Genomic DNA, 25,609 nt, shown 5'->3' on the forward strand with positions numbered 1-25,609 from the left:
CACTGCTCTACAACAGCAAATTATTGCTGATTGCATAACTTTTGTCCAATTCTTCAATGAAGATTTTCTAAGTAACTGATTAAATTGCTAAATTGGCCTTCATCGGCTTTCTTTTTCGATTCCCCCCAAAAAGAATTACAGCAGGCGGTGCTTCCTCACTCTCCTTCTGCCTCTATCCTCATAGTCGCAGACGCGATTATATCCTCCACGACTTTCACCAGTAGCAGTTGTTTTATGACGAATACTTATCAAGATTTACGCTTTGCCTCTCAAGAGAGCTCTATTTACAAGATAACAACGCGCATAATATAGATATGGATCGAAATAACAAAGAAGACCGGGCACCACAACATGCGACTGACAGACCGAAAGCCAGTAAATTAAATTCAAGATATAATCCCTTCAGTGATTCAAATCACTTGCCGTCGACTCCTCTGCAATCCTCCAATGCGCATCCTCAGAACCCTGAAGCAAGTGTTGCATCCTCTTCGCGCACAGTAAGAGTAGGTTATCACTTTACAATATCTACCATAAAACTTGAAATTTAAGCTTGCTAATACCTCTCAAGTCCAACAGCAGGTCGATAATCATGGCTCGGGGAGCGTTTTCTAAAGGATTAAATGTATTCAAGGAAAAGGAGTTGACGCAAGGTAACCAGAGCTGGTCAAATGCAGACTTATCTGAGCACCCCATTCCATCTAAGGATAAAGATGAGCGAGGAAGTCTGGATGAGAATTATCAAATGGTGAAGAGTTCGCCTTCCTTGACTCGTAGCCAAGATGCCGCTGCGTTTGCGCCATGGTTATATGGAATCACTCGTAACCAATTACCAGACAGTCATTCACGTGGCTTAAGCGCATATACCAACGATATGGATTCATTTGGCATGGAGAGTACTTATGACGATGGACTTCATACTGCAAAAGAGAATCGATCTTCTGCTATCCAGCGATCATATGATCATGATCAGAACCCGACTTTGATTGCCAAAGGTTCTGGTGATAACGCTGCCCCAGTCTTCGAGGCATCGAGTACATTGTCCTTTACAAATACAGTTCCACACGGTGGTAAAGCTTTTTCAGAGAACTTGGATCAACTCGGTGCTCTCACGAGTCCCAAGGGCACGAGTTCAAATAAATGCAAAGATAAGAAGTCTAAGAGAAGCAAATTCTCGCCAAATTCCACAGCGGTTTCTGCGGTCTCTGAGGATGAACTTTACTCAGGCTTAAGCGATATGCATATGGGACTTTTCCTTTCTACTTACAATGGAAAACGAGCAACCCCCTCTCCTCCTAAAGTCGCTAAATCAACTAGTTTCCCGACTGAGCTACCACCACGACCAACCCCGCGACCCCCCCTTCCGATCAGAGTGACAGCTGAGGCAAGAGCTCAGTTTGCTGCAAGGAAACAAGACGAAAGATTGGCTTTGGAGCGGCGTCTAGCAGAGCCGCACTTAGTACGGCGCTCGCTGCCACATAATAATAAAGGGAGCACCGGGTTTTTTAGTAACCTGAAATCTAATTGCTGGGTTGCAGTTGGAGTAGCACAATTTGGCATACTGTCTACAGCAGTTTGCGTTGGAGTCATTATTGCGATAAAGAACACAAACGATAAACCAGGCCCTTTCAACATCAGCGTTCCAGTCATCTGGTGGCTTGTCCTTAGTGTTCTCCTTCTATGCGTCGGAGCTTCAACATTCGTAGTTATGCTGATACGTGGAGTTGCTCATAATCCTAAGGTCGGTTTCAGACGACCCAACGGAAGCCGAGATATTGCAGACAGCAACCTTAGAAGACGTGGCGATCTGGAGAGTGGAATCCCTGGCCCACAATCTTTCGAAATGGCCCCAATTGCTCATACCCCTCGGCAAGGTGCATTCCCCTCCTTCGCCACACCTCAGACAGTTCAGAACTCATATACTGAGGTTATGAGACCTAATGCGGACACGTTTCGGCAAGTCCCAAACACCAACCATGGCTTTGAGCAAGTTCCGCTGTATGGAGCTAGAGGCGGACCAAACTACCAGTCTCCCGGGATGATCAATGAACACGTTGAAAATTACAACTACACTCCGGCAGTTGCGGAATCACCTCTAACTCCCTTGCCACAGGCTATACTGAGCCCGGGCTTCTCTCGACAAGCCGATTATTTCTCCGCAATCCATCATACTCCCAGCAAACCAAGTGGATCTCGCCCTGTCAATATCCCTACGCCAGGGGCCCCTTTCACCCCTACTGGAATGTCAGCACGAACATCGGTCAGAAGTAGGGATAGTCTAGTAGCAGCTGCAACCCATCGAGATCTAGCAATGAGAACCCTCATGGGAGAAAGCCCAGCTCCAGAAGTAAGTACAAGTTATTTCAATCAAATATAGTCTTGTCAAGCGATAAACTGAACAATCTCGGTCTAATTTTCAAAAAATTGTACTAACTTTTACTTCTTGCAGACCTCGCTTGACATCACCGACATCTGGAACGGATATCGAAGCACGCTTGAGTCCCCAGCACCATCACAAACGACCATGTACTCATACATGCCATCTCCACATCCTCTCCAGCACACTACAAATAATCTGCAATACCAAGGCGCTGGTACATTCGTACCTATGAGCACTATCCCATCAAATGTTAGCTCAAGAATCGACTTGGACATGGCAATTCCACCCACCCTTAAACGTGTCGAAACCGAAGGTCCTTTAGAGAAGTTGGAAAAGAGTCTCAGTCACCAAAGTGCGCAAATTGCATTGGGACAGCAGCTTCCGCCACCGCCTGATCTCGGTGAAAGACCCCGCAGAATCTGCCACAAACGCATCGTAGACGGCAAGCTCAAGCAGTATGGATCACGAGATGAGAATTCCGAAGCTGATTTTGCTACAGCTAGCAGTAGTGGCAGCAATGTGCACCAGCAACGACCAGAAGCAACTAATAATGGAGATGTAGCACATTTTGATATTGGCGGTTTGGCTTCAAGAATGACTACCGAGGAAGATTCAGCACTGGATAATATCGATATAGCTGATACCACTTTTCCGTCAAGAAATCCCTATCGCGATAGCATGAATGATGGCGACAACCAGAGCAACATGGAAACATTACCTGCTACATACTACACTGGTGATGGCAAGGGTAAAGGACGTGCTTTTGATTAATACTCTTTGATCATTCTTCTTTTCGAAGTTGAAAGCTACTGGGTATCATCCAGGTGCCAACATTCATCCTGCAATTTCAAATTCACATCATAATTCAACCTACTTCTATCCCTCGATAGAGCAAGAAGTACTGGTCAAAAGTTACACTTGTTTTTATTTCTCTCTCATTTTACTATCACCCATTACGTTCGAGCTCCAAGCTTTTCATCTTCATATTTCATCTTCACCCTTTAGAAAGGTTCTGATGAAAGACAGAGAATGATTTTACTTTGGACAAATGAACGATCACTGTTTGAATACCCAATACCCTGTACGACTACACCATACCATTTGCGATTTTTTCTTATGTTTGGGGATTATGCACCAAGATTTCTCTTTCTTATTGCCTTTTCACGAAAATTACGACACGGATATGGGAGTGATCTTTAAGTTCACCCATTCTATTACGCACTCTTACGACCCCATCACTTAATAATGTGCTCAATGTGACACGGCACATACTTACGATGCATACGAATTTTCTTACGGTTTGTTATCACGAAACCCTGGACTCGGAATACGATTTCTAGATCGATCAGGAGCCCGGAACCACACTCATTTGGAACTATCCTGATCTTGAATACTGTCGAAGTGGCCATACCTTGCGTACTATACGTTGCGGTCTGCACAGTGCCACAAGGTTCAAGATACAGCGGCGCTTTGCAAAACTACACAACCTGATCTTTATGCTCTTGTCAAATGGTTCTATTCAATTTGGTACACGTCTGTCTCCGCGCTTTGAGACGATGTGATGCCGCAATTCTCGAAAGACACGAAGATACAGCGATTTTTTTTACCCATTACAAAAAGCTAGACTTTGTTTTCAGCTTGTACAACAGTCCTTACTGATTGGAAATGGTGCACGTATTCACTGCACCGCCTAAAAAGGTGAACGGTATTTCAAAGTAAGGAAGGAAGGAAGGAACGAAAAGTAATCTCATATGATTTGGCGGCAGTTCATTGGCAGCAACATGAGTGTTCGTCTCATTTTTGCGGTTTAGTTATGCGTTGATGCGGGAGCGAGCGAGTTAGTGAAATTGAAGAAAATACAAAATGGAAACCGAAGGATTGAAAGATGGTTGAGCCTCTGTGGCAAGGAACGTTCAGCTATTTTGAGGAATTTCTTTTCGTGGTTGCCGGTTTAACGTTAGTTGGACTGAGAGAATTGAAATCGCCTTTGAGTTTCCGCCACTTTGCTGTGCTGTGCTATTTTTTGAGAGATGATATGATCACATTGATGCTTTTGACTGGCTGTGACGTTTATAATGAACGATAGTGGTGATGATTCAGCTGTCCGATTATGTGAAGGAGTTATCTGGAAATTGACAAGACAAGAGACTGAAAGGCCAGCAGTTGATTACATAGGTATTTGACAAAAGAGATTCATCCAGACTAAATACAGGGTTATAGAAGACTAAGCACGACTCCTCTTCTTGTTTTCTCTATGCCTTTGCTCTTTTGCAACAGCCTTTCTTCGCTTCTTCCACCCTCTCGTATTCTCTCCTCTGTGCTCATAAAACCATTTCTGAAAATCACTTTCAGGCGCCTCCTCTGATTCTTTCTCCTTGAATATGATCTTCCCACCCATAGACTCTTTCGGTGTTGGAGAATTCCCTTCGTCATTATCATCATCATACTCGTTACCCCCAGGCCATACAAATCTCTTGTTGGCGTAAGCAGTATCAGGTGTTGGTGCTGAACTTCTCAAGCCTCGAGATTCGAAATCACGTTGGGTGAAAGGTGTCAAAGGGATTTGATTGGGTTCCTCGCCAATATCGGAGTCTTCATCATCAGCGCCGAAGAAACTAAAGGAGCTTGACTTGGTTTCAAGTTTGGGCTCATCGGAATTGGAGTCAGGATTAGGTTTAGAACGTTTGTAAAGAGCTTCGAGAGGATGTACCTCTGTGGGGATGGGTGTTGACTGGACGACGGGAGAGGGTATCGTAATACTTAGACCAGAGGATGACTGAGGTCGGGCTGTTTTTGTTTCGGGGGTCATGGTCGATGTTGGCGGTGGCATTGTCGATGGTGTGGATGTGGAGAGATGCTCAGGGGAGGCTACGACAGATGATACATCTTCATCATCAGAGTCACTATCAGAGGAATCCAATGACTCAGAATCCGACGATGTGTCAGAGCCTGATGATGATGCATCATTTTCCGATTCAGCTTCAGCTTTGGAGACTGTTGACTGGCTCGAATTGATATGTCCCACTTCCTCCTCTGATGAGCTGTCTTCACCCGAAAGCTTCTCTGCTTCGATTGGAACCTCCAGGGCTTCCTTGACCGCTTCTTTCATCACAATATCCTCGGATTTTAATTGTGGCTTTATATACTCGTCTTCGTCGGCAGAACTCTCCGAGTCTGATGAGCTGCTGCTCTCGACTTCTGCTGCCTGCCTCACTTTCTTCATCGCTCGATCCTCGAAATCAGATTCATCAGATGAAGATTCTCCTCCTGAAGACTTGACCTGGTCCAAACTACTGCCACTATCTTTGCCCATTGCTTTTTTCTGAGCGAGCTCCTCAACCTTGGGTGGTTTCTGACTCTTCCGTACCTTTTTCACCACTTCTTCTACCACATTACCGTCTTCGTCTACCCATCCTTTTCCATCCACAAATTCTACCGCAGGCTTCGATTTTGTACCCTCAGTATTACTTCTCAAAAAGGTTGCATATTTTGTGCTTTTAGCAAACTCATGCACAACAGTACCTCTACCCTTCTTACTCCTCCTACTCGATTTCTCACCGCTCGTAGCTTTCGTGTGTGCAGCAACATTTGGCGGTAAGATTGTCTTGAACAAACACTCCTCATTTGTAGTATATTTTGACTTAACAACATTCTTAAGTTCCTTTGATTCCCTCTTTGCCTTGCCTATGTCCGTGGCAGTTGTAGTCCAACCTCTCTTAACTTTCCTATCTCCAATTACTACAGCAGGTATGGTTTCCTCTCCTCGTTTGCGCTTTTTGCTTGGATCCTTCTTTTCTCTTTGCCTCTTGGGCGCTGGTTCTGGCTCATCTACTGGGCTTAGATCTTTCGCTGGTCGAGCTGTTTCGATACGGATTTTCGAACCTTTTAATATAGAGCCATGGAGCTTCTTTTTTAACTTTTCGGCATCCATAATAGGTAGGTCAACGAAACCGTAAGGTCTATCCTGGAAAGTTTCGAGGGTGTGGTAGGAAATGTTCTTCGCATTAGGGAGAACTGACGGAGGTATTATAGTAGTGAGGAGGTTGGGATTGAGTGGGGTTATGTGTAACCTTGTGTATTCTGAAGTCGAGGACATATCTATGGTAGGTACAACCTAGATTCAAGGAAATACTCCTGGAATCACCAGCAATGAATAGGTGTCTGATATATATCCTCATATATTGGCTGTAGAAAAAATTAAGGAGCTTGGAGAAATTCAATGATAGCCAGGAGGCGCTAAGATAAGAGAGCAGAAGGTGGAGCCTTAAAACATTTCTTTCTTATTTCACGCTTCCCGGTGTTGACGGTCTGTGCACAAACCCTCTTGCCGATCCACCAGACGCAGCATAATTGCGATATATATTATGAAATTTATAGCTTCTCTAACAATAGTATGGGGGTCTGGTTTAGGGGTATAACATTCCTTTCGCACTTTGTGAATCACAACAGTAGACTAGGAAAGGTCTTGGGTTCGATTCCCAAGTCCTCCACTCTTTTTGTTGCTCTGCAACATTTTTGGGGCATTTTTACCATTTTTGTTGCGTTCACTACAACAGATTTGAGTGTCGTTGTGGTTTGTTACATTTTTGGGGGATCTTGGATGGGTATGGGTCACAATTCTTATTAAGCAAGCTTAAATATGCCGAAGCTATACCAGACACTCCTCCACTACTACGGGATGACTATAAAATTGGGCTTGGAATCAAACCCAAGACCTTTCCTAGTCTACTGTTGTGAATCATAAAGTGCGAGAGGAACAACGTATTAAATTCCAAATATACGCTAGGCATAGTGATTTAAGGGTTTCGACCCTCCATGTAATTCTTTAAAAGCACTCTTCCACAGCTCCTACCTTCCGCTAATCCTATGCTAGCATGCATGATCTTATAACTTGCCTAGTAGCTCTTCAATCACACGATGTTAGGCGTCGGAAAGCATCTAAGAGGATAGACTCAACATAGTGGCCCAGACCACAGTTGACTCCAAGATCTCTCTCGGGCTCTGGTCAGAACCACTAGCCATGCATCCATCTTCTCTTCCATAATTATATACGTATTTTTATTTGTTTACGTTGGATTCTCACCCACTGGCAACTGACCATCGATTAACGGACTCTAAAACCATCTCAAGCAATAAATCCATCAGGTCGACTCAAATCTTAATTCATCAATTCTCTAATAACCCATGGAGGATTTCTTATTTTCACAGCTCCTCCGCAAGGTCTCTAGTACAGAAGAAGCAAACACACAGCGATTGAACCAAATGACTCCCAGATGCGAGTGGCATTTTGGTTCAATTGACTTCATGCAAACCTGGACGCAAGTGACTAACATGCCGTCTTTGTACGCATCGATGTCTTCCTCAACCATGTAGAAATGGCCAGTATTGATTCTCAGTTCACGAATAGATAGTGTTGACCGCTGTCTGATTCCGAGAGCGCAAGATCCAAGAATGGTACGCCGAAGATGTCGGATCATCTTAGGCCTACTCATATTTTGAGATATGGCTTTGCCAGTAGGATATTCAGAAGGTCGATACATAGATTAGAAGATAAAGAAATGCTTACCTAAAAGCAATATCTCGAGATCCCTTACCACCCAACACAAGATCATATACCGAAGCGGAATGTCTCCTGATGAACTTATTTCTATTGAGTGTATGATATGGTCTTGGCTCACACCACTCTACGACTAGAATCCAATTATCTAGCCCGATTCTCCTCACAATCTTCCCACCCGACTTAAGATAGATTGACATCTCAATGCTAAAACCGACGTCATGCTAAACACAGCACCCATATTTATAAGATGGTAATATCAGAATAACATCACTTGTCATGTTACAAGTTGGATCTTTGAGGATTCGCAAAAGCAACAGTACACCAAACCACTCAAATACAACTATACAATGAAAGCGCAGACTCTTGGATATTGAATTGAATGTATATAGAAATGTATAGACTTCAAGTAAATTAAAGACTTTTCGATATCTTTATCTTAATGTAAATTTGAAATATTGATTGTCTGATTTTAGATCAGATATCGAAGTAAACCTTTATTTTTGTTGTCTCGGAGGTTTCGTCCTGCCGGCGCGAGGTAAGGTCCCAAGTTTCGCTTAGGCGCGAATCTCCTTATCAAGTCAGTAATGGTAATCTTCGATATTCTCAACAAAGGACTTAGATAATAATATATGACTATCGATATTCCTGTGTCTCATATCTCTCATATCTCTCACGTCCGTGGATATCAATCATTATTACCCTCGAATCTTTGAGAATTACGTACAAAATATTTTGATACACCTTGGATTGATCACGACGAGCCAAGATAGGAAAGTCTAACCAATTTCTCCGCATCCGGCTATCTTAAGCCGCTACTAAGAGCTCGGAACCCCAGTTTACAACCCACTCACCCGAAACTACAAGTAGCTGCGCTTGTTCTTGATGTGACGATTCACAATACTTTGGAGGGATACAATTGATTTCTCTTCAAACATCATTTTAACCAGACTTTGTGAGCAAAAATGCGTCGAACTCTAACCAAAGGTATTTCAGCTGCCACGGTTCGACATACCTCCTCTGCAGTACGACCCAGAGTAGCATTCAATATGCCATCCTCCTCTGAGACCTCCAAAATTGCTACTCGCAGACTCCATGCTACAGCTCAACATCTCAAACCTGCTGCAGCATTAGCATTTAATGCCGACAATTATCCTACAACTCACGAGAAAATCCAAGATGTGCAGGATACTCCTTACTTTGTCGACAATAAATTCCTCAAATCCGAATCTACACAATTCATCGATTTACACGACCCAGCAACAAACAATCTCGTAACAAGAGTACCACAAAGTACAGATGCTGAGCTCAAAGCTGCAGTTGATAGTGCGGTGAAAGCATTCCCAGGGTGGAAAAATACCAGCATAATGGCAAGACAACAAATTATGTTTAAATTCACACAGCTAGTACGGGAAAATTGGGATAGATTGGCTGCCAGCATCACATTGGAACAGGGTAAAACTTTTGCTGGTATGTCCCCAATGGTATACCTTTGAACTTCGAGACTGATGTGCGGGCAGATGCAAAGGGAGACGTTCTTCGTGGATTGCAAGTCGCCGAGACCGCATGTGCCATTCCCCAACAAATGATGGGTGAGGTCATAGAGGTAGCAAAAGATATGGAGACCAGAAGTTATAGGGAGCCATTAGGAGTTGTAGCTGCCATTTGCCCATTCAGTAAGTTTAGAGAAATTTCAAAACTTAGATCCTACTAACGTTCAATAGACTTTCCTGCAATGATTCCATTATGGTCTATTCCAATTGCATGCGCAACTGGAAATTGTCTTATTGTTAAGCCTTCCGAGCGAGATCCTGGTGCCGCAATGATTCTTGCCGAACTTGCCCAAAAGGCTGGATTCCCCGACGGAGTACTCAATATTGTCCATGGTGCATCGAAAACAGTTGACTTTATTATCGATGAACCGGCCATTAAAGCCATCAGTTTTGTTGGAAGCAATCGTGCTGGAGAATATATTTTCACCCGAGGTTCTGCTAATGGCAAGCGCGTGCAAGCAAACTTGGGTGCCAAGAACCACTGTGCGGTTTTACCCGACGCGAACAAGCAACATGCCCTGAACTCAATTGTCGGAGCAGCTTTTGGAGCCGCTGGTCAAAGATGTATGGCTCTGAGTACCTTGGTTATGGTTGGAGAAACCAAGGAATGGTTGTCTGAACTAGCCGACAGTGCTAAATCATTGAACGTGAATGGAGGATTTGAAAAGGGAGCGGATCTTGGTCCAGTCATCTCTCCACAGAGCAAGCAAAGAATCGAAGATTTGATTGCTAGCGCAGAAGAGGAAGGTGCAACAATCTTGTTGGATGGTAGAGGTTATAAACCTGAAAAATATCCCAACGGAAACTGGGTTGGCCCTACCATCATCACCAACGTCAAACCTCATATGAAGTGCTACACGGAAGAAATTTTTGGCCCAGTATTAGTATGCTTGAATGTGGACACTCTTAACGAAGCCATCGATCTCATCAACGCTAATGAATACGGCAATGGTGCAGCTATTTTCACACGATCTGGAGCCACGGCAACAGCGTTCCAAAAGAACATCGAGGCAGGACAGCAGGGAATCAATGTACCAATCCCTGTCCCTCTTCCATTCTTTTCCTTCACCGGAAACAAGAAGAGTGTTGCTGGAGGTGGTGCAAATACATTTTATGGCAAGCCAGGACTACAGTTCTACACACAGCAAAAGACAGTGACCAGTTTGTGGAGGAGCGAGGATGCAATTTCTAAGTCTGCTGATGTTTCAATGCCTACACACAGCTAGATGTTTATGATTATGAAAATTTAATGATTCCAAACTACCTATCCGACTGACATGCGACATATGTGATGGTGTAAATGTGAGGTTTGCCAATGTATCAACCGTCCAGGTGAATTGCAAGATTCATATCAATATCCATATTTGTATTAATGCCAGTATATATCAATATGAGAATGAAAATGAATATTACCCCTGGTTATCTTTATATCAGTGTATCTACAATCTTGCAAGCGAGGCTCTTTCCCGAGAGAGTCTGAGACGCTCGCAATAATAAAATTGTCAATGTCTATACTACTGCCTATGTCTATCCTAATTGTCTATATTATTCATTTCGATATGTATATTTCACATGATTGTCTAGACTAATACTTTATCTCACGTAATCTATAAACATTTGAAGCATACGACTGTCAGATTTGCGGTACTGTTAGGTAGATTCCGAGTTTGTCGATTTAAGACGGTATATTGTCTCTGGCAATGCCTGGTTCCAAAGTTGGGCCTCGAAATAACAGACATTCTAAGCAGGGTCGATTATACATCAAGGGATGATCGACTGAGTCCTGACTGATTTGGAACGATCATGCTCAACGCGGAATATCTTCCATCAATTTATCTACACACAAATCCTCACTCGGAACAATAAGTTACCCGTTTGTTTCTTGTATGGTGGACAAAGAAACGGGGTCCGGATACCAAACACTTTCCGAGATGTTACTCAACAGAGACTCGAAAAAGGCTTGTATTCTGATGGAGATCTATTTCGTTTTCGCCAGCGTGGTAGGAAAGTCAAATTCTTGCTGTCAGGCCAGATTCAAGCTTTTAGTATTGTACAGAGTAGTAATCACTGGCTCGAGACTGGCTATCAATTGGCTACTCCGTACAAGATTTACGGGTCAATTCAAAAATAGTGGTCCCTTCACACCCTCAACGCAAGATCTACAAAATCCTTGTCGAAATACTACCCGAATAAGGTATGCAAAAAGTTGAGGTATCATGGACTGGAACTTCGTCTCGAGTTCTTTGAAATCAATTACAATTACAATTACCGTTTTTCTTTATCATTTTGAGTTGGTACTTGAGAAAACACATCTATAGAAATGGTTTCATCTTTCTCCTTCTGAATTATAATTACAACCATACAGCCATTCAAGCTTCTTTTCACAAGTGACAAGGGATAAACTTGTTTGTGCCCGGATCTAAGTTACATGAAATCACCACCGCATTTGAAACTTGCGACGAAGCAGATGTACTAGGTGCTTTTAGATTTCGTTAACCTCTCTTACCTGTATAGTAAACCCTTCCGTGGCAAACTAGCATACTTGTACATTCATTTTGAAGCCACTTTCCTACTTCCATTGAAACCTCAGTTTGCGAAGAAATTTGACCTGCGGAGGCGGCACATTTATAGATCCGACTCCGCTATATAAGTACTCGGCACTCTGCCAACATATCTCTCCCCTTTAAGATAGTTATAGACTTTCGCCTCTATGTCTTCAATTCCCTTCAAAAGACTGCTGGTCTTACCTACGACCCTTTCCTACGCACTTGTTTCTTACAAGCCAGATACATTATTATCCACTCAGCCGAGCTACTTGGGAACTTTTGTACTACTATACTTGTTACAGTTCATAGGGTTTGCGATCTGGAGAGTGATCTTGTATCCTTACTACTTTTCACCCCTGAGGCATTTACCCTCTCCAAAAGGAGGTAGTTGGTGGAATGGCCAATGGAAGAGGATCTCTGGAGAGCCGACTGGTCAGCCTATGCTTGACTGGTGAGATCTGATACTCTATATATCTCTATATGTGGCTAACTGAGCAATAGGATACAAGATGTTCCAAATGACGGTATCATAAGATACTTAGGGATGTTGAACTCGGAGCGAGTCATGGTTACAAATGCCAAAGCACTCAGTGAAGTTCTTGCCATCAAAATTACGATTTCGTTAAACCTTCCACTCTTCGTATCGGAATTGGACGTCTCCTTGGAATTGGTGTTCTCTTGGCAGAGGGAGACGAACACAAAATACAGAGAAAAAATCTAATGCCCGCGTTTGCGTTTCGACATGTTAAGAATTTATATTCCGTTTTCTGGGATAAATCTTGTGAAGGGTTGAAAGCCATGACCAAAGAAGTCAAGGCAAAAGAATGTGGCGATATCCCCAATGGCGTAGCTGAAGAAGAAGATGGAAATGACGGAAGTGTCACTCAGCCAGAGAAGGGCGTAGTGATAATGGAAGCCATGCAATGGGCAAGTAGAATAACACTGGACATAATCGGAGCAGCTGGCCTGGGCAAGGATTTCGGAGCCATTCAGGACCCCGACACGCTACTAAATAGAACATATAGGACTGTGTTTAAGCCAACACGCTCTGCACAAATCCTTGGATTTCTCCAGCTTTTCTTACCAGGATGGTTCGTAAAAAGAATACCTATCAAGAGAAATGGGGAAATCGAGGAAGCTGCAGAAACCATCAGATCCGTTTGTAGAGATCTCATCCATGAGAAGAAATCGAAGCTAGAAAAGAGGGAATTGACCGATGTGGATATCCTGAGTGTGGCATTGGAGAGTGGAGGCTTCCCCGATGAAAATCTCATCGATCAACTCATGACTTTCCTAGCAGCTGGCCACGAGACGACTGCAAGTTCAATGGCTTGGGCCATCTATCTACTCTGCGCCTATCCAGAAGTTCAATCTCGTCTCCGAGAGGAAGTCCGTGCAAAACTTCCCAGTCCAGACTCAGACGCCAGTGTCACAAGTCAAGATATCGATTACATGCCATATTTAAACGCTGTCTGTAACGAAATTCTCCGCTACTTTCCACCTGTTCCTCTAACCCTTCGTGAAGCCGCCATTGATACGACTATCTCTGGTCAGCGCATACCAAAGGGGACACGTGTGATGTTGATTCCATGGGCCATCAACAAGGACGAAAAGATGTGGGGCTCCTCTGCTCGAAAGTTTGATCCTGATCGATGGATGACTGAGAATGGCGAGTCGCATAATACCGGTGGAGGGAGCTCAAGTAATTATGCATTCCTTACTTTCTTGCATGGGCCAAGAAGTTGTATTGGTCAACAGTTTGCGAAGGCGGAATTCGCAATTTTGTTAGCGACGTGGATTGGAAGGTTTGAGTTTGAGTTGAAAGATAAGAAGATGATGGATGAGAAGAATCTAGATATTAAAGGAGGAGTGACTGCGAAGCCATCGAAGGGCTTATATGTTAAGGTTAAGATAGTGGAGGGTTGGTAGAGGAGAGAGTTTGAGTTATCTGTCACGATGGGTATAAATAGATGGAGTTGCTAAGCAACAGATGATGACTATGTATACTTTATTACTGCGTTGTCAAGGGTTTACAGGCTACTTTCCCTAAACTTTCTCGATTTCTCGACGTCTCGATATTAGCACGTTGTTGGATGGGATGTCCGTTCAATATTTTCTTTACTTCTAGATATTTTGCCCTGATGTAGAGTCTTGCATCGTTGTCGTATCTTGAGATCTTTTCAGGATGCTCAAACTATCAGAACCTCACGATTTAAAGAATTCAAGGTGTGAACAAATTCTCCAATTGAAGGCTGCCCGAAAGTTTATCTAGTACTATTGATCTTTAAAACTTTATTTGTGATTGATTTATTGTAGAATTCATGCGGATGTTCAATTTTGGCCTCTTTTTTTTCTTTTATGTACAGACCAGGTAAGCGAAAATATCTGAACCTCAATGAACAAGAAACTCTGTGTATTGTCATCTTTCAGGGACATTCATTTCGCACTGTCTCTTGAGAGAATTGATAGCAAAGATTGCTCTGGAAGGTTTAACTTTATGATGAGGAGAGATTGTTGTTTTTTCATTCTAACCAGTTGCATAATCGTATTGTTCCTCGTAGATCGAGCAGAACCCTTACTTATTAGGTACGTAGGTAGTCTCTTGAACGCGGAATGAACGCTGTGCAAATGCTATGTTTGAGAATCTTCAGACCTTGCGACATTGTTGTCTAATAATGACATAGTGCCAATGCATCATAGAAGTGACATCCATATCATGTATGTGATGAGTCTTCCTTGAACTACTGATACTCGGGTCAGGATGCTTTCGGGTCCAAAGGTAAATGTGTAGAGTAGAAGCTGTGACGTGACTTCAGTTGATTGTTCGGAATCATGAACAGAACAAAGAAAAAAGGGGGTCTGATATGAGAAGTGTACACAGATTGGGTCGGCATTTTCCCCTTGAAGTTTGGAGTGAAGAAGCATTAGGACAACACATCCCGCTGCTGCTTTAGAGATGAGACCAAGTCCCATATGGAAACGGCAGGGTCCGAAGTTCGGAAACCATGGCAAGGCACGTTCCATTGGTAGCGGTTAATCATAGAAGCCGCGGTCGACGGAAAATATTTGCTGAATAGCGTAATTTATTACCTAGGTAGTACGGAGGTTAATTGCAGATTGCAGGTTGCAGATTGTAGATTCAAAGTATTCAGGACCTACTTATTACTCTTTGGAACATTTGCAAGAGATCTGAATGTTCAAGTTCAAGTTTACTGGCGTTCCAAATTCAATTTGGAAATTCCATCCCAATATAGAAATTCCCATTCAGGCTCGAGCAGGACAAATCAGATCACTCACACACCTATCGAATACCTGCCGTGGTCCTTCTCACCAATTAAAGCAACATTTGCCCCTGCGCTTTCCTTGTTATAAAGGCGTGACCGCCGCGCACGCCAAACTGGCGAACAAAAACAACCCCACCATACCGCTAAGAGTGGTGCAAATATCTCGTCACCTCTCAACGAATTCATCCTCCGACAACACAACACCATTAAATACAACAATGGCTTCCAAATACACTGTCAGAAAGATCGGAGCTCCAAACACCTTGGAGCACCGTATCTATATCGAAAAGGATGGAGTTCCAGTTTCTCCATTCCACGATATCCCCCTTTATGCCAATGAGCAACAAACCATCTTGAACATGGTTGTTGAGATCCCAAGATGGACAAACGGCAAGATGGAGATCAGCAAAGAAGAGGTTTTTCTCACTTATCACTGCATTTTGTACACCGTCAGCTAACATGCCATTCATTAGATGCTTAACCCAATCGAATGTCCCTCCTACCATCCTGCTCAATTCTTATGCTAATAGTTTCCACAGAAGCAAGATGTCAAGAAGGGCAAGCTTCGTTTCGTCCGCAACTGCTTCCCACACAAGGGTTATCTCTGGAACTACGGTGCCTTCCCTCAAGTAAGACCTAGAATGTATACATATTATCTGCGACACGAGCTGATTGGATATTAGACTTGGAGGACCCTAACGTTGTCCACCCAGAAACCAAGGCCAAGGGTGACAACGATCCATTGGACGTTTGCGAGATCGGTGAATTGGTCGGATACCCAGGTCAAGTTAAGCAAGTCAAGGTTCTCGGTGTTATGGCCTTGCTCGATGAGGAGGAGACCGACTGGAAGGTCATTGTCATCGATGTCAACGACCCCTTGGCTCCTAAGCTCAATGACGTTGAGGATGTTGAGAGACACCTTCCAGGTCTCTTGAGGGCTACAAATGAATGGTTCAGAATCTACAAAATCCCAGATGGAAAGCCAGAGAACCAATTCGCTTTCACTGGAGAGTGCAAGAACAAGAAGTATGAGTTATCACACGATTATAAATTTGACATGCAAGCTAAAATGTATTTAGGTACGCCACCGATATCGTTCGTGAGTGTGCTGAGGCTTGGGAGAAGCTCATCACTGGCAAGACCACCCCAGGTGATGTTTCAACGTAAGTTTTTTTTGTCATTTCGCTGTGTCGACTGTTAACTAACGAATTTACAGCACCAACGTCACTGTCAAGCACTCAACAGCCGTGTTGAAGCCAACCAACTTCCTCCTATCCCATCTAACGAGAACCTTGCCCCAGCTCCTATCGACCCAAGCATTGACAAGTGGTTCTTCATCTCTGGTGCTGCCGCTTAAATTCAGATGTCTTGAATCACGGCTATACATTCGCAGGCGTTATTGCCAGAATACCATAAAAGTTAAACGACCCTACACTTATGCCATCACTATTGGCTGTAGATACAATACGAAGGTTTCCAAGCGCATTTCTTGCACATCCATAATACTTCTGGCATTCAATACGTGCAACTGTGAAATACTATCAAAACCTCTAGCTCTTTTTATGCCTTGTTCGTCAAAAGATTTGATGGGTTTTCTCAAAAATGCATTGGGGCTTTCAGACTTGCATACGAGCCAACGCAGCTGGAAAACGTGTTATTGCGTTGATAAATGAACATTGCTTGTCTTCGCATTGGTTTTTGATGTAATCTTCATACCCAAAACGGGAGACCCGTAGGACCGTTGAGCGTTTATAGCCGTCCAGTATTTCTTCCTGCCAAGCCGTAATATCTTCAACCTTTCTGACTTGTAGATTGTTCCTTCTACCCAATCCTTGCGTAGGCCTTAGCGATCCAACTCATGAAATATCGACATGGATTGAGAGACGTGTAAAATCCTAGAACTCGTATATTATGTTCACATAAAAGACACTCCGTGCTTATTGAAAGTATGATATTGTTAAGCATACGACCTTAAAAACGCCTCCCAAATGCAATAAATATACATTCTAGCATTATATCATCAGTTTCCGGTCAATTCCTCCTGCCTTGCCAAAATTCGTGAATGCCTATCCACTTCATCAGATACACCTCTAATACCGAGCTTCTCTGCGTCCAACTTCATCTCTTTTCCATCCTCTGTAAATTAGGGTTAGAATCTGCGAATGCGAACAAATTTAAATCCGACAACACATACTAAACTTAAGGCGCACAAGACTCCGCTCTTTAGATGCTCTGGGTAGTATCTTTGTATCGATCTTCATGGTCTGTCGTGCATTTGGTGGGAGAACTGAGAGAAATAACCGTGCGGTTTTGGCTTTGGGAGAGAAGGGATTGAAGACTGTCGAGACTTCGGTGATGAATCTTGTGATCATGTTTGCTACCGGAGCCTAGTATATAATTAGTATTGAACGACCAAACGTATCAATCCGCACTTACATGAGACTTTCAATGTTCTATGAAGTTTCTGGGGTGCAGTTGTGGTCTGGATGCTCAATATGCTAGGCGCAAAATAAAATTCTCGGTAAATTCCGAGCCTCACAAGCAGCCAGCTCTCATGACATGACGATGCAGAATTTACAAGCCGAAACATCTGCCAAGCTCAAACAAATCAATATGTCTTTCGAGACGCTTTCCGAACGCCTTGCGACTCTACAGGAATCAAATAGACAAGCCAGAGAATTGATTGAACGTCTAGCAACCATTAAGTTTGAACCTGGCTCTATAGCACTGGACAGCGATGACGATAACGTATTGCTGGAGCTTTCTGCGGAGATCGCACAGGTGTTAAAAGAACAAGATGAGGATTTTGAGCGACTGCAAGAAGATGTTTTGTCAATGCCTACAGGAGGGCCGAACAGTGAGTTGGGAAGACAGAGAAAGGTGCTTGATGAGGCAGTGGAGAAGAACATCAAAGAAGTCGAATCGTAAGACAATTATTTTGTTCATTCCTATATATGTCATACTCCAGACTGATCGCTGAAATATGTAGATGCTATTCAGCGTTCCGCAAGGCCGAGGTGACAGCCAGAAAGACGCTAAACGCTGCGCAAGTTTGGGAGCGACAACATCTCTTTCAGCCAAGCTTAATTCTCTCTTCCGGTAGGTCAACCCCTAATTCGATGGAAAGACCTATCGCGCGACCAAAGTCAGAACTTTCAAAGGAAGATAAGACAGTAAATGCTGCCAGCGACGTTACTCTTGCGCTTCGACGAACTCACGAAATGATGGCGGGCGAGTTAGAAAAGTCACAGTTCGCAAACGATACATTAAAACAATCAACGGAAGCGTTGGCGCAGCTGAATGAAACATATTCTACATTAGACTCTCTATTATCAAGTTCGCGGAATTTGCTTGGGACTTTGCTGAGGAGCCAAAAGAGTGATACGTGGTATCTTGAAACGGCATTCTACGTACTCGCATGTACAATTGCATGGCTTGTTTTTAGGAGGTTGTTTTACGGACCACTTTGGTGGTTGGTTTACGCGCCACTGAAGTTAATCTTCTACTCTCTATTTAGTATATTCGGAATAATGGGCTCCAAGGGTGGCTCGGCTGTTGAAAGCAGTATGTCCATATCCAGTGAGCCTGCAACTTATTCAGTTATCCCAACTAGGAGTGGGAGTGCTATTCCCAATAGCAAGAATACTCCAGCAATCAGCGTTGAAAACGGTGATCAACGACCTGTAGCAAGAGCGGCATCGACGATGGTTGAGGAGGTCGAACATATCATTGATGAAAGCCAGCATTGCCAGGCGCCTATCAAGGAAGAGATGATCGGAGACTCGGATGGACGCGAATCACTCCATGATACAGAAGCCGAGGTGGGAGAGAACGTAGTGCGAACTGAGGAATCAAATTCAGGAAACCCAAAGAAGAGGATGTGGGAAGAGCCAGAAGAGGCTGCGAAAGAAGCACAGCGAAGGAAGGACGAACTATAGATTGCCGAACGACTTGAATGAGTCAGTCTCCAATACAATTCCATGATAACCGAGATAGCTGAGCATGATGGCGTTCAGGAGTCGAGACTGAGCCGGATCTGAGACTTCGACATTTTGATATTCGTTCAATGACTTTAGCGAACATTATTCCAAATGATTTTGGTATTTCAAATCGAATCAATACACAAATATCTTCACGGATCAACGATACCCTATTAGTAAACTACAATCCAAAGTTTTAAAAACTCACCTGATATACTGCACAGTGACATACAATATTTCAAAAATTCCGATACCACCAAAACTCCCATCTTTCATAGAAAACACCCTGATGTCAATTAATAGGCTAAGGAATACGCCGGTGCATATTAGTCAAGAAACCTAACGGACATGACATTACTTTTGGCAGTTGGTGGGTAAAATCATCAAGTTTCGAAATCGAGGTTTCAAAAATTTATGTTTCAAGTACGTTGATTGGTTAAGGGATGTCGCCTTGTGATTCTCCAACAACCACTTATATTCTTTGTTGATACTTCTCCTGAATTTTTCCTCGCAACGAGGTGGAAATGAACAGGTGCAAGAATTGCTTTGTTTCGGAGCGGGGATCGATCTAGAAGTTCTATGGTTAGTTTTTTTTTTGGAATTTTGGGGCGAGGTGCTGGTTATTTTGTTCGTCGGGTGCGAGATGAACAAGACGGGACGGGATGAGTTGGGGTAGATGTGAATTTTTGCAGTTTTTGCCGAGAAAGGGGAAGGAAGGGTTCTTCTAGTGCTATTTTTCGCATCTGTAAGTTTGGAGAGCGCATTCTCGTGCAAGTGTATGAGAGGATCATGGTATTGGGTCGGATTATTTGGTTTCCTACTCGCAAGTCTCACCTGATGCTTTCTGCAACAGGGGAGAACTGGTCTGGTCTACTCTATCGGTTGTGTAGGACTGGAGTTTTTGAAACTCTTCTGTCGTTCTTAATCTTACCTTCGGAGATGAATGGGTTATTCATAGGATGTCTTTGATCGTCTGGGTTGTTCTATGGTTTCTTTGTATGGACGGACAAAGATTCGTCTATTTAAATAGTTGGGATTCTGGCTTTTTGTGAGGGTGAATAAAGAGTATTCTATTCAGATAAAGAACAATATACTTTCCTTAAGTTTCTTCAAGTCACCAATTCATTGTGCTGGAACACTCGCCGAATCATTCCTTTATTGTTAACAGAGCGAGCTTCGAATCACATTGTTTCCTCTATTTTCATACAGTCATTTTCCTGCAGTATTTATTGACTCGAGATTCCCTCGAATTCAAGTCCTCCATAAACAGCTCGACCATCACATTCTCTGCCACACATATCTATTCTATACACAGTAATACAACAGTTCAGCAGGTCTGATCATCAATATCGCAACCAAAACACACTACACAAGCAAACAACAAGAACTTAATTTCATCACTATCAAGATGCAGTTCACCAACAACCTCGCTCTCGGAGCAATCCTTTGCGCTTCCGTCATTAACGCACACATGTCATTGACTTGGCCACTTCCCTTCCGTTCTGCGCTCAACCCCAACGCCGCCCAATCTCAAATCGATTACAGCATCACAGCTCCACTCGCAGCCTCCGGTGCAAACTTCCCTTGCAAGTACAATGACATGGGCACAGCTGGAGGAAAATCCGTCGTCACTTGGTCCGCAGGACAAACCGCAAACTGGACCGTCGGAACCGGTGCCATTCACGGTGGAGGATCTTGCCAAGTCGCACTCTCCTACGATTCCGGAAAGACATTCAAGGTCATCCATTCTTACATCGGAAGCTGTCCTACCGCAGTAAGCTCAAGTGCCGGCTTCACTGTTCCTGCCGACGCCCCAGCCGGAGAAGCAATGTTCGCTTGGACTTGGCAAAATCAGGTTGGTAACCGCGAGTTCTACATGTCCTGCGCTGCCGTCACCATCGAAAGCACAAAGGCTCGTGCTGCTCCGGCTGTGGCCTTTTCTGCCCGCCCCGATCTCTTCCTCGTCAACCTTGGCAACGGATGCACATCTGTAGAAGGTAAGGCCGTCAACTACCCAAATCCAGGCCCAGATGCAGATGTTACACGCAAGACTTCAGACTCAGGTACCTTCACCGGAACTTGTGGCCCTGTCAATGGTGTCGCCTCATCGGGCTCTGATGCATCGGGCTCAACTTCAGGAAGCACAGGCGGTGAAAGCTCCAGTGCCCCAGCAGTTGGTGCGCCATCTGCTCCAGTACCTGTCGCTTCTTCAAGCACAACTCCAGTTTCCATCGTAATCCTTCCAACTGTTGCAGCTTCATCTACACTCAGCTCGGCCACCATCATCGCAACCACAGCACCAGCTTCACCAACATCAAGCACCACCTCTCCCTCATCCTCAGGAACCAGCTCCGGAGCCCTTCAGGCCTCGATCAACGGTCTCTGCTCTGCAGGAAAAACATGTACCGGCTCCGGCTTTGGTCCATGTTGCTCCAAGGACGGATTCTGTGGAATTGGTGATGCTTGGTGTGGTACCGGTTGTCAACCCGGCTTCGGATCTTGTGGAACTACTCTCAACTCCACTTCTGCTGCCAATCCCATCAGAAAGATCAGAGGAAGAAGTTGGAGACTTTGAGCGGGGAATGGGGTGATTTGGGGGAGAAGGGTCAAGTTAGAATAGAATCTAAAGACTGCGTCTTTATGTATGATTAGTTAGTACTTTACTTCAAGTTTGTCATTTTAAATCAAGATTTTTTAGAACCATATATAAGAAACAACCAATGTGATATATATACTGTGATATTAGTGAAGTGACAAGAAAAGTGTAGTAAATGATGGATGAATATTTGCTAGAGGTCATGCGCCGTACTGAGACGCATCCAATCTTAAAACAATGTTCTCTTGTTCAGAGAACCTCTAGACACCTAAGTTGGGACGCTTCTGACCTAGAGGATCACCGGTTTAACGAGGTTAGTATACGATTTGCTTGAACTCATGAGGTATTATAACTATGTTATATATATTCATGATAACATGTTGTTATGAAACCAATAAAATGAATGAGTGTAGTGTCTTTGAATGTACGTCTCCTGCTGGTGATTGAAGAGGGATGAGGTCAACCAGAAATATACTGCCATTGTCCACCGCCCAACTAGCGCCATAACTGGGTCAAACCTTAAGCTCCTAGCTACTCTGGCCTTACGACGATTACGAGTATCTGAGCATGCAGACGCAGGTGTTCATGATCAACACTTAACAAATTCAACTTCTACGCTCTTTTGACAAAACACACCTCTTTCATCATGGAACAGAATGAATCTGCTGGGTCGTTGAGTTGGCGTCTCAGCTCACATCCTATTACTTTGTTGTGTTTCCTAGGATTTCGCATTTGTAGGTTTGCGCATTGTTTGATTTGAGCTTCGAGAGTAGTAGTTATACTGGATGGATTGTTGGGTGTGCCATCATGAATACATTACTAACTCCTAGAAACAGCAAGTCTTCTAGTATATCTCTTCGGAATGCTCTTCATTAAAAACTTGTACGTCTTTCGTTCCTAGATTCGTCAATTGACCCTCTAATTCAAATAGTGTCATGATCTTCATAATAACCATCCTGCTCCTCGCTGCCGACTTTTACTACTTAAAGAATATCGCCGGTCGTCGCCTCGTCGGATTGCGTTGGTGGAATGAAGTAGACCCTGCATCTGGTGATTCGCATTGGGTCTTTGAATCCTCGGATCCAAATACAAAAATCATAAACCCTACGGATAGCAGATTCTTCTGGCTTGCACTTTATTCGCAGCCATTGTTGTGGGTTGGATTAGCCTTTGTGGCTATTTTTAGGTTTGAGTTTATTTGGTTGACATTGATCGGTAAGTTCTGCCTTTTGTTTCGGATTGCAAGCGGCCATGAGTATGGCATAGGAATGGAAACGAGATGACGCACCGAGGAAACTGCTAACGAGTATCGTTGTGTAGTGATTGCATTGAGTTTGACAGTTACGAATACTTTGGCGTTCTCGAGATGTGATAAGTTTGGGCAAGCATCGAATTTGGCGGGCAGTGCCATGTATTCCTCAGGAATTGCGGGAAATATTGCAAGCGCTACAATTGGAAGATTCTTTTCGAGATGAATATTCGAGATAAGCTAAGGGTGGCACGAGAGATATCCGAGAGGGGTTGTGGCAAGATATATGAGAACTCAGGGGTTATGATACCAGAATGAATGAAGCCCGAGAACTTTGCTCCGTTCTTTTGACATAACGGGATTTGTCACGCGGTGCCTGGAGTCAATATTGTTATACAAGTGTTGTTAGGTCCGAATGTTGCAAGGGCGGCGTTCAAACATAGAGGCGTTAGTATCTGAAGGGCTTTCTTGTTCAAGGTGAATAAGAGCTAAATTATCACTAGCAAATGCTCGTACCAAATAAAATTCCATCAAAAGTAACACTTGCTCTTTTCCAAGTAATTCTGATGCGATGTTGCTGTTGGTGCGAAGGGATGGAACAGTGGAATGGGAGAAACCGATTAATGATTACTCGGATCATGGGTTCCATTATTAGTACGACAAGCAAGATATTTAGACTATTTAAATCGATTTGCGCGTCTCTAGTGTAGTAATCCTCGCCTTTTTTTCTTTTTTGACTAGACTACCCCTAACAAGCGTCTAGCCAAACTATTTGGCGATCACGTTTTGTCCATATGTCTTGCATTTTACGAGTTACTTTCAAATAGCGAATTATGCCATCTTGCATTGCCATTTAGATTACTGTCAATAATTGATTTTGCATCAAACGTTGAACTTTCATTGCATAAGCTAATTCTCAAGGTACAAATAGCCAGTCAGTCCCGGGATGTCCTATCATCGCACGGCCTACTGAGATGCTCGATTCAACCACCTTGATTGTGCCATCATGCTTGATAGTGATCTGTGAAAACATAAACCTAGCCAGGGATGCACTTAACACCTTCCGTGCATCCTTGTCCCTAGCACTAATGTGACCTTCCTTTGGTCCGCATATCAACTTGCTGGTACCCCTTACTCTTTGCATCAATACATGTCTTCCACACAACTCTTTGTCTTGGCTTCGAAGACTGAGTATTTTTTGACATTTGCCAACTAGGTGACGTCCCTCTTGGCTCGAGAAAGACTATCATCCCGGCATTCGTTGAAGAAGAAGAGGACTTGGTTTTGGGCTACAATGTTTGGTACGGACAGTCCATCTTTCTTCCAAGCAAGCCATAGAGCTTTGCACCTCCTTTCGGCTTCTTCTCAGTAAACCCAAGCACAACACTGAATACGGGACTATGGTTCATTTTCTCTGGACTGATTGGCACCTCTTTGCCTACTGGCATCCCCTTGTTAGTCTCTTTGTCGGTCTTGATCATCGGGGCCTTGGTGATATCAACTGCGCCCGTGTTTGAAAGATGCAAATCCACGGCCAAGGCGCAAATATACCATCATCGGATGGAAGCTTTTGTTCTCGCTGGGTCGTTGAAAGGGACGGAATTGGGAGTCTGGTTATAACTCGATTCCAGTTCCAGATTCAATAAATTTCTTTTGGGCTTTCTCGGCTGCAATGGATGAGACAGGATGTGTTTGGATACACCGGAATTCCTTTCTTTTCCCTACGCCATGCTCCAACCCATACGCAGAGAAAGCGATAGCCTATTCTTTCAGTTGTCGGAGATTGCTTATATTCGGCGCCCTCTGCCGCTGCTGAAGATGCTATGGTAGAGTGTTTGATGAGGATTGGATCATCGAGTTATTTTAGTGTCGTACTTAAGAAAAGAGACGGGTGTTTCCAGAGATGCTGGATATATTAGATTATTTGATAGGTTTGAGATTTCAAACATTGTATTGTTATTGAGGGATGTTTTTCCACCCCGCAGAAGAACTGAAGACAATTATTTCATCTCTAAAAGAGAGAAAAAATTTCTTAAAAGACAACATAATATCACAAGACCCACTTTGTGATACTTGATCCCTATGGAACCGCATTTACAGTTTCTCTTCGACTTGTTCCTTTTACTTTACATTCTCTTTCGAAATCCTCAAGTCAAGATTCAAGACTCGTTCCCAACACAATATGGAAAGAGCTGTACAAGCCTATGAGGGGATGTTTGAGGAGAAGGAGACACTGCTATACGCCATACAGTCCATCACAAGAGAAACAGAGGAAAGCATGAAAGGAAAGTTGCCAGCGAAGGGCATCAAGTCTTGCAAAAAGAGAATAAAGAATGAAACGGCTGCGATGATCGAAACGATTGACGGATTTCTTGGCCGCGATCCACCAGAAGACCCAGACGCCATAGAACACTCTGCAGAGGAATAGAAGCTAGCGAATAAAATCACAGAACTTCTCAAACTCCCT

The 25,609-nt window shown here is 43.6% G+C and overlaps 11 protein-coding genes across 11 annotated transcripts; 8 read left to right on the forward strand and 3 right to left on the reverse strand.

Annotated features, from left to right (window-relative positions):
* Positions 1–314: 314 nt before the first annotated feature.
* Bfra_000868 (uncharacterized protein) lies at positions 315–3,148 on the forward strand (the record flags this gene model as incomplete). Its single annotated transcript, XM_037331312.1, has 3 exons — positions 315–497; positions 569–2,344; positions 2,447–3,148. 3 exons carry the CDS (start codon positions 315–317, stop codon positions 3,146–3,148), a joined length of 2,661 nt encoding a protein of 886 aa, XP_037197645.1.
* Positions 3,149–4,601: 1,453 nt separating this feature from the next.
* Positions 4,602–6,473, reverse strand: Bfra_000869 (putative suppressor protein srp40 protein; the record flags this gene model as incomplete). The annotated part of the gene is made up of 1 exon (XM_037331313.1): positions 4,602–6,473. One exon carries the CDS (start codon positions 6,471–6,473, stop codon positions 4,602–4,604), a length of 1,872 nt encoding a protein of 623 aa, XP_037197646.1.
* Positions 6,474–8,899: 2,426 nt separating this feature from the next.
* Bfra_000870 (putative methylmalonate-semialdehyde dehydrogenase protein) lies at positions 8,900–10,713 on the forward strand (the record flags this gene model as incomplete). Its single annotated transcript, XM_037331314.1, has 3 exons — positions 8,900–9,404; positions 9,455–9,610; positions 9,659–10,713. The coding sequence occupies 3 exons, from the start codon at positions 8,900–8,902 to the stop codon at positions 10,711–10,713; spliced, it is 1,716 nt and encodes a 571-aa protein (XP_037197647.1).
* Positions 10,714–12,197: 1,484 nt separating this feature from the next.
* On the forward strand, positions 12,198–13,962 carry Bfra_000871 (putative cytochrome p450 97b3 protein; the record flags this gene model as incomplete). The annotated part of the gene is made up of 3 exons (XM_037331315.1): positions 12,198–12,484; positions 12,535–12,703; positions 12,742–13,962. The coding sequence occupies 3 exons, from the start codon at positions 12,198–12,200 to the stop codon at positions 13,960–13,962; spliced, it is 1,677 nt and encodes a 558-aa protein (XP_037197648.1).
* A 1,573-nt stretch (positions 13,963–15,535) lies between these two features.
* On the forward strand, positions 15,536–16,971 carry Bfra_000872 (putative inorganic pyrophosphatase protein; the record flags this gene model as incomplete). The annotated part of the gene is made up of 5 exons (XM_037331316.1): positions 15,536–15,766; positions 15,857–15,946; positions 16,009–16,343; positions 16,397–16,472; positions 16,534–16,971. 5 exons carry the CDS (start codon positions 15,536–15,538, stop codon positions 16,672–16,674), a joined length of 873 nt encoding a protein of 290 aa, XP_037197649.1. The 3' UTR covers positions 16,675–16,971.
* A 366-nt stretch (positions 16,972–17,337) lies between these two features.
* Bfra_000873 (putative mitochondrial 54s ribosomal protein 44 protein) lies at positions 17,338–17,689 on the reverse strand (the record flags this gene model as incomplete). Its single annotated transcript, XM_037331317.1, has 2 exons — positions 17,338–17,453; positions 17,512–17,689. The coding sequence occupies 2 exons, from the start codon at positions 17,687–17,689 to the stop codon at positions 17,338–17,340; spliced, it is 294 nt and encodes a 97-aa protein (XP_037197650.1).
* A 241-nt stretch (positions 17,690–17,930) lies between these two features.
* Positions 17,931–19,255, forward strand: Bfra_000874 (putative sec20 domain-containing protein; the record flags this gene model as incomplete). Its single annotated transcript, XM_037331318.1, has 2 exons — positions 17,931–18,241; positions 18,307–19,255. 2 exons carry the CDS (start codon positions 17,931–17,933, stop codon positions 19,253–19,255), a joined length of 1,260 nt encoding a protein of 419 aa, XP_037197651.1.
* Positions 19,256–20,705: 1,450 nt separating this feature from the next.
* On the forward strand, positions 20,706–21,872 carry Bfra_000875 (putative carbohydrate-binding module family 18 protein; the record flags this gene model as incomplete). Its single annotated transcript, XM_037331319.1, has 1 exon — positions 20,706–21,872. The coding sequence occupies one exon, from the start codon at positions 20,706–20,708 to the stop codon at positions 21,870–21,872; it is 1,167 nt and encodes a 388-aa protein (XP_037197652.1).
* A 667-nt stretch (positions 21,873–22,539) lies between these two features.
* Bfra_000876 (putative golgi apparatus membrane protein tvp23 protein) lies at positions 22,540–23,368 on the forward strand (the record flags this gene model as incomplete). Its single annotated transcript, XM_037331320.1, has 4 exons — positions 22,540–22,627; positions 22,730–22,775; positions 22,825–23,108; positions 23,214–23,368. The coding sequence occupies 4 exons, from the start codon at positions 22,540–22,542 to the stop codon at positions 23,366–23,368; spliced, it is 573 nt and encodes a 190-aa protein (XP_037197653.1).
* Positions 23,369–24,058: 690 nt separating this feature from the next.
* Bfra_000877 (uncharacterized protein) lies at positions 24,059–24,903 on the reverse strand (the record flags this gene model as incomplete). The annotated part of the gene is given in 5 exon segments (XM_037331321.1): positions 24,059–24,329; positions 24,356–24,431; positions 24,452–24,643; positions 24,694–24,752; positions 24,764–24,903. Coding segments are annotated over 5 exon segments (738 nt in total), but the record flags the coding sequence as incomplete, so codon positions are not given.
* A 421-nt stretch (positions 24,904–25,324) lies between these two features.
* On the forward strand, positions 25,325–25,570 carry Bfra_000878 (uncharacterized protein; the record flags this gene model as incomplete). Its single annotated transcript, XM_037331322.1, has 1 exon — positions 25,325–25,570. The coding sequence occupies one exon, from the start codon at positions 25,325–25,327 to the stop codon at positions 25,568–25,570; it is 246 nt and encodes an 81-aa protein (XP_037197655.1).
* Between the last annotated feature and the right edge of the window lie 39 nt (positions 25,571–25,609).

Source organism: Botrytis fragariae (genome assembly GCF_013461495.1).
Source record: "Botrytis fragariae strain BVB16 chromosome Unknown tig00000001, whole genome shotgun sequence".
Classification (NCBI taxonomy): Eukaryota; Fungi; Ascomycota; class Leotiomycetes; order Helotiales; family Sclerotiniaceae; genus Botrytis; species Botrytis fragariae.